Here is an 8,213-nt window from a genome sequence, read left to right as displayed (position 1 = left end):
AAAAGATAAGCAGTGTGCTAGAAATCAAAAGTAGTAAGTGGCAACAGCTGGATTTGTCTGTCCACTATAAGCGAGAACAAGCAGGGTGCTTTATGATTGGTGAAACCCCTTCTCGTATACTTCCTCTTTTAACTGGAACCTTGAATTTATAGGGGAGGAAAGAATGACTTTCTGATCCCATTTTCCAATTCACTGAAACGAATTCGTGGGCACATGCTCAGTTGCGGATCAGCCCTGAGCCCTGTGCTGTGTTCTGACCAGGAGTCTCTCACCCCTGAAACTACAGCAGCCTGGCATCAAACAGTCTGACTTCTACCTCAAATTTAATAGAGAATGCTACTTATTTCTAAAGTACTGTGTGTTCTGGCTCGATTTGCTTTGGTTTCGTGTGGTTTTTCCCGCTTCCTTGTTACAACTCATCAATGGACCAAATATTCATCCAACCACAAAGAAAATAGCTAATACATGCTGCTGTCTGACCACAGAGTTGGATAATGCTTTCTCTATCCCCTCTGGGCAAAGGATCCTGAATCTTAAACTCTGAACTGAGCTATGCAACAACCTGTTGGCTAAGCAACAGAATTGTCCAAAGACACAGCTGTGTTTTCATCCTGATGATGCCCCATGCCAAATCCCTGGTGCTTCTGAATATTAGGGAAATGAAAGGACTAATTCTGTGTCCATGCATGATAGGCAAGACAGGAAAACAAAAAAGAGGTGCAAGAATAAAGAGATTCATTAAACCCCATATACACAGAAGACAATAAAATTAAGTGAACTCTAGAGTCAGACAGACCCAGCTCCACTACTTACATACAGGCTCCCGACTTTGTTGAAATTACTTAATATCTAGCCTTATTCTTTTCAGGTATAAGATAGAGATAATGGTGGTACCTATTTCACAGAGTTGTCAGGATGAAATTATGTAATGTATAGAAGCACTCAAAGTTCTGGCAAATAGTTAACATTCAGTAACTCCTGGCTTTTTAAAAATTATTATTACCCACTGCCTTTCCAATATTGCTCACCTTCTGCTCCAAGTATTTTACTTTCTCTCTCTGTGTGTGTGTGTGGTGTGTGTGTGTGTGAGATGTGTTATAATTTGAGATTTAAGGGTTTTTAAGCTTTCTTTTTGTGCCTACCTGTAAAGAGAATTAATGTTTATTCATTATTTATGCCATTTGCTTTGTTTTAGAAAGAAAGAAGGGATGCTCAAAACTGTCCTTTACTAATTAATAAGGCCAATAATTGCACAGATCACGTCAAACACTTGGTTGCATGTGATAAATTGCCTCAGAGCACCAAGATCTATGGAGAAGCAGAATTTGCGATCCCCAAGATGCTAACATCTTCTATTTTGACTGGGCACCTGGAGAAGACACATACCCATCACTTTCATTAAAGTCATTTGAGTTACCCCATGGTTCATAGAATCTGATTTCTGGGAAGATTTTTAAAAATCATTTCAAACAATAAACCAAATCCAGACACATAAAATTGAAAAGATGGATAAAGAAAACCACTCAGTGGTGCCGGAGTTCATCTTTATGGGCATCACTCAAGACCCTCAGCTGCAGATCATCTTCTTTGTGGTCTTCCTCTTGGTCTTCCTGGTCAATGTAGTAGGGAACATTGGTATGATTATCCTGATCGTAACAGACACTCAGCTTCACACACCCATGTACTTTTTCCTCTGCAACCTCTCTTTTGTTGACCTGGGCTACTCCTCAGCCATTGCCCCCAGGATGTTGGCTGACTTCTTAACAGAGCACAAAGTCATCTCCTTCTCTAGCTGTGCCACCCAGTTTGCTTTCTTTGTAGGTTTTGTGGATGCTGAGTGCTATGCCCTGGCTGCCATGGCCTATGACCGTTTCGTGGCCATCTGCCGACCCCTCCACTATAGCACTCTTATGTCCAAGCAAGTCTGCTTGGCTCTCATGCTGGGCTCTTACCTGGATGGCCTGGTGAGTTTAGTGGCCCACACGTCCCTCACCTTCAGTTTGAGTTACTGTGGTTCCAATATTATCAACCACTTCTTCTGTGAAATCCCACCTCTCTTGGCCCTCTCTTGCTCAGACACCTACATCAGCGAGATCGTGCTGTTTAGTCTGTGTGGCTTCATTGAATTCAGCACCATCCTCATCATCTTCATCTCCTATGCTTTCATCCTCATCAGAATCATCAGAATGCACTCTGCTGAAGGCCGCCTTAAGGCTTTCTCCACCTGTGGGTCTCACCTTACTGGTGTCACCCTTTTTTATGGCACAGTCATGTTTATATACCTGAGACCAACAACCAGCTACTCCCTGGACCAAGACAAGTGGGCCTCTGTGTTCTACACTGTTATCATTCCCATGCTGAATCCCTTGATCTACAGTTTACGGAACAAGGATGTGAAAGCTGCCTTCAAAAGACTAATTGGAAAAAAATGCCAAGAGTAACAAAACATGAAAATTTCTTATTACCACAGGTAAGTGATGGTGGTCAAAGGGCAGTGGCAGGAGATGGGAAATGTAGATAATTTTCTAATAAACACTGCTCAGCTACCATCTGCTTGCCATGTCAAGCTTAAATTCTGTAGGGTTTTCTATAGCTCTTAACACTCTGATATGAAGGAAATATAAATTAATATTTTTGAAAAGTATGCTGAGCTAGATGCATTTGTTTTTTACTTGACTTTGGCTCACCTGTTGCTTAGAAATGGAGACAAAACTCGAAAGGAAAAATAAATAGCCTATCACCCTAAAGTATATTTTTTCAAGATCATGAGGAATGACAGATCCAAATGACTTACTCTAAAAGCAAGTCACAGAAATGGAGCTAGTACGAGAGATGCCCTAACTTAGCCCAGGAGCTATCCATTCATATATTCAGCAAAAACTTCTAAGTGCTACCTATGTGCCAGGTTCTGGAGGATACAAACATAAGACATGCATTTGCCCATGAAGAGTTTGTTGTGTTTCCAGTTACTGTACTATTTCCCTGAAACTGCTGCCACCAATGGTAAAACCATGAGCTCTGCAAAGCCCAAGAATAAGAGCTGCAGACTTAGGCTCTGCTGCTAACTGGGTGTCCTCAGTTTTCCTTTCCATCTAGTGGTTGGTTTCACCTAATAATGACTGGATCTCTTTCGGAGGTGGGCATCTGGGTTTTGTTAACTTCACATACCGACATCATTTTAGCCTTCAGGGAAGCCCAGGGACTCTGGGATCCTAAGAAAGATGCAACCTGGATCAATCCCTGAGGCCAATTTTAGCCAGATTGTAATGTCCTGCTTCTCCCATCCCAAATCCCCTATGCCTTTCTCTCCCTTTCTTCTATACTACCTTTTTTAAAATTTTATTTATTTATTAGAGAGAGAGAGAGAGAGAGCGTAAGCAGGAGGAGTGGCAGAGGGAGAGAGAGAAGCACACTCCTCACTGAGCAGGGAGCCTAACGCAGGGCTCGAGCCCAGGACCCTGAGATCATGACCTGAGTCGAAGGCAGATGCTTCACCGACTGAGCCACCCAGGCGCCCCTCTCCCTCTCTTCCAATATGAGTTAAACCCTAGCCTTTTCCTGGGGCAGTGGGACTCTTCATGCTTTCCACCATTATTCCCAGGCCCTTATCCAAGAACAGTTTCATTAACCCTGAGGTATCGATGACTGACAATAAAGGAGAAAATTCCTCTCTGCATGTTTTCAAGGCTACAAATCTTTAATTAAAAAACAAGAGTCAGGTATCAGAAGCAGGTAAAGGGGCGGACTGAGATGGGGGAAAGGTAAGTTGCTAAAATTCCATCACACCATCAGTTAAAATACTTCCAAGCAATAATGTTCCTATCTCCCCCTTTCCCCCAGTGCAATATAGTCAAAGGTCAGGGAAACACAAAAATTATCCTAAAGTGTATAATGTCCCCATTCATTGTGAAAGGCACAAAAGAGTTTTAGGGATAAAAGACCCAGGATTTACCAGGCTTTCTAATGGGTATCATTATACATGAGATGAAATTTACCTGGTGCAAAATTGCACAGCCATATCATGAATTTCTAAAAACATATTTCCAGTGTCACACTATGAAGAAAATACAACAACTAATGGACAGATGTAGAGCTGGCAGTCCAGAAACAGTCTAGAGATTCAGCCTTCAGTGACTTTTTTTTTATAATCTAATGTGCAAATCTACATGATATGTGAAAAATAAGAAAATAGAGCTTTCCTATCTCATTAACTACATTAACTACTATAATGTAAACCAAGTATACATTATAATTGAAAGAGTAGTTGTTTTAGAATCAGGAAGACCTTTGAGTCTCATTTTTGCATCTTTATTCAGTGACCCTCCTACTGGAGGACAACTTTTTTTCTTAATTGATTGTTGTATCCAAAGTTAATGATAGAATCAAAAACTGACCCAAGGGCTATATGCTTGCCACTCTGGCTAATAATGGCAAATATTCAGGCTTTAGACTATTTAGAAAGAAGCCCTCATGTAGGTTCTGCTATTTTCTTGCTCTGTGACTATAGGCAAATTACTTAATCTCTATCAGACCAAGTTTCTTCATCTATTAAATGAGAACAATAATACTTACTTTGTAACATTTTTCAAAGGATGTGCTGTAATCTCTGTAAAGAATCTGTCACATAAAAGATATTTAATAAACATTAGTTGCTTCTATTTTCCTTTCACTTATATCTTAAATATCTATGATTCTGCTATTGATATGATGCAATATAGTAAGGAATCTATTTTTTTTCCATGTAATTGGTGGTGAAGGTATGCATATCAATTTACAATGGCCAGAAAAAGATTGATAGAAGTTGGGTCACCTTATGGGACGCCTGGGTGGCTCAGTTGGTTAAGTGTCTGCCTTTGGCTCAGGTCATGATCCCTGGATCCTGGGATCAAGTCCTGCATCAGTCTCCCTGATCAGCAGGGAGTCTGCTTCTCCCTTTGCCTGCCACTCCCCCTGCTTGTGCTCTCTCTCTCATTCTCTCTCTCTTTGACAAATAAATTTAAATAAAATCTTAAAAAAAAGAAGTTGAGTCATTTTAGTCTTCATCCCACTCCCAGCAATAATTATATCAGATAAATCCCCAATGTCTCTGCACCTCAGTCTCTTCATCAATAAAATGAGCACTAGTATTTATACCTTATCAATCCTATTAGTTTGCTCAAATAAGTGATAAATAAATGCCTTATGTTTGAAAAGGCCTGAATGCCCTTCCAAACATTACTTTGTCCAGTGATAAAAATCATAACAAAGGTAAATATGTCAATCATATTCTCTATAATAGACTGCAAAAATCACATGAGTGGGTATTTTCTTTAACCAACAAAGACTTGGTACTCATTCTACTGGGAACTTTGAAAAGCAAAAATTGATGCAGAAGTGGTTAAGAGGGGCAATGTCAGAATGAGATAAAGCTGAGATTAAATTCTTCTCCCTCCACTTCTCCCTCCACTTACTCAAGCTATGTAAACTCAGCTGAGATTTTTTTTTAAACAATCTGTGCTTAAGACTTGGTGGACAATATATATATTATATATATATCCTGGCTTCATGGATTTGACATCCATAGGAGATAAAGTAAATGCAAATGTCTTGTACTACAGGGGTAAAAATTGCCAAAAGAGAATTGCAGACAATGTGCTGTGGAGACTCAGACCTGAAAGGCAGCATTTCTTCTTGGGAGATCAGGGAATATTTATGGAGAAGGGAGCATGTGAGTTATTTTGAGAAGCAGAGCCCAGAATTTAAAGAGGGAAGCAAATGTAGTAGGGAATGGCAGAAGAAAAAAACATAGTGAACAAAGGCAGAGATTGGAAACCGGGGGACATTTCCATGGACCATTTTGCCTGGTTGGTGAAGCTGGAATGTAGGTCAAGATCAGACACTAATTTAGGAAATGGGAATTTATTGCTTGGGGAGTAGGGAGTATATCACTTGTGGATTCAAGAGAAGATTCATCTTTGTTCCTTGAAATTCTGTCCCTTATCCATCAACAAAGCAAACTTTGGGAAAACCAGTGTAATAACATGCCCTTCAAGGTGATAAATTCAAGTAGATTCTGGCAACTTCAGAGAGTTTGGTGACCTAAGATGGTGTGATCGTCTTAATGGAGCTTGGATAAAATTCTTATGTTTAGCTTTATATCTAGTCTTCTCCCAGGGGAGGAATCCAAGCTGAAATCCCTGCCTTCAGTCTCTGCCTTAGAGAGAATACCTAGAATAACTAGGGACTGAGACTCCTTATCTACCCCGTAGTTTCCCATAGTTATCCCTCTTAACTCAGGAGCTATAATATTGCCAAAGTCCTTTGCTTGGCATTCCAGGCTGTCACCCTTAAACCACCTCTCTGGTATTATTCCTTCTTGCTCTCTTTGTGCAACAGATTCTCCTGCAAAACTATTTCTTGAGTGGTCCTCCAATTTTTCTACCTCTGTATCCTTCCAAATTCCTTCTCCTCTCCACTCTGTGCTTCTTTAATAGTCCCAGCTCCATATCTCAGAACATCCAAATTCCTCTCTTCTTTCAAGGACCAGCTCAAACACCACTCCTTGAAATGCACTCTCTCTGAGCTACTGGACTGCTAAAAAAAAAACCCACTGTTTTGAACAGCAACCTATTAATTATAACTTTTTTATGACAGTGTGTGTGGGTATTATAGTTATGCACGTACATGTGTAAATGTTTAAAAGCAGACACATAAAAGATGTACCTGAGTTGCCCCACAGCAATAATGAGGTCATAATATACACTGAAGGAAAAACAAGCTTATGAAAAGAAAGGCATGAGATGAACTATTTGTTGGCTCAACTGCTTCTCACAGCTCCATGCACTGCAAAACGTGCAGCCACATGAGGGCTCTGGAAGCAGAGGTACTGGGATCTGTGTGTTTAACTCTGTTTGATCGAGTGTTAATGAGAAGAACTAACCTCTTCATCAGACCTGGTTCTGATACTGGAGATACTGAGAAAATCCACACTATGAATGGCATTGACACATGACATCTGAAACACTACATTTTTAACTTCATCCCAGCCATCTCCTTCCACATCCCACTTCCCAGAAGTTCAAGTCACATTGAACTCAAGGATACCATGAAATCTTTCCCTTTGTATACTTTTGCTAATGCCAGTCCTATGCTTCAAAAGCCACTAACCCATCTAGAAAATACTGTTTTATGTCACAAGTCAATCATCACAGCTTTCCTCTGTGCTAGAGAAGCACTGGGTACATACTCTTTGGATATAAAGGCTTCCTTGGTAGACTGTGAAACTTTAAGGTAGTCTTATTTTTTTGTCCTCAAGTCCTGGGATATAATAAGTGAGTAAAAACTGCTCATTGAACAAATGAATGATGATGCCTTCCTGGGCTAAAGAACCACCAGAACCTAGTCCCAACTTTGGGCCTTGGGAAACTTACTAAAAGTACAGATAAGATCTTGAAATACATAGGACAACATTATTGGCCCTATATTTTAAGCTGTTGAAACTAGAGTTATAAAAGTTTAAATGGCATGCCGATGTGCTCTTGGCCTATAAGTAGTAGAGCTGGGATTGGAACAAATTTTTCCAATTCTTAGTCCAGTATTCTATAAAATAGGGAAATGTGCAATCTTAAAGAAAGTGACAGGCATAATCAGAATTGGGGAACCTGTATAAAGGTCTGGTTTGTGGCTATATTCAGTCTGATGATTTGATTAGATTGATTAGTCAGGATTGTATTCTGAAGCATTTGTTGAAAGTTGCACATTTGCCTATGACCGTAGTGAGCTGAATCTTTGCAAGATCAGATGGGCTGGATGAGTCACTATATCTTAAGGAAGTGAGGGAAAGATGCAAAATAGGAGATGATATAAAAGAAACAGGTCAGCTTTCAGATCATGCTGAAAGAATGGTATCGAGGAGGAATGATCAATTTCCCCATGACTTTCTTCCCATTCAGTATTTTACAATCCTCATACTTACTGACTGGAATACAAAATTAATGTTTTTCACTTTAAGGGAAAAGATACTCATTGAGAAAGTTGGTAACATGACATATTACAAGTGTATATTATATCCTCTATACCTATGGTAATGACATTAAAATCTTTCAACATTGCATTATTATCCTTAAAATAAATCAACCAAATCCAAAAAGTGAAACTATAAAGCCATTTCAGAAGAAATTCCGACAAGTTTATGATATATAAATTTGGTAACAAATTTATAATAAATCTATCCA

The 8,213-nt window shown here is 39.6% G+C and overlaps 1 protein-coding gene across 1 annotated transcript; it reads left to right on the top strand.

Moving 5' to 3' along the window:
• Positions 1–1,505: 1,505 nt before the first annotated feature.
• On the top strand, positions 1,506–2,441 carry LOC114215217 (olfactory receptor 5AR1). Its single transcript, XM_028111105.2, has one exon. The coding sequence runs from the start codon at positions 1,506–1,508 to the stop codon at positions 2,439–2,441; it is 936 nt and encodes a 311-aa protein (XP_027966906.2).
• The last annotated feature ends 5,772 nt before the right edge of the window (positions 2,442–8,213 follow it).

Source organism: Eumetopias jubatus, unplaced genomic scaffold (genome assembly GCF_037043125.1).
Source record: "Eumetopias jubatus isolate StellerSeaLion01/CBP00866 unplaced genomic scaffold, mEumJub1_p1.0 scaffold_13, whole genome shotgun sequence".
Taxonomy (NCBI): domain Eukaryota; kingdom Metazoa; phylum Chordata; class Mammalia; order Carnivora; family Otariidae; genus Eumetopias; species Eumetopias jubatus.
The sequence above is the reverse complement of the archived record's forward strand: the minus strand, read 5'-3'. Positions and strand labels throughout refer to the sequence as shown.

Bases quoted from the DNA above. Each gene is read 5' to 3' on its own strand.
- LOC114215217 (XM_028111105.2), top strand. From the start codon at position 1,506: ATGGATAAAGAAAACCACTCAGTGGTGCCGGAGTTCATCTTTATGGGC.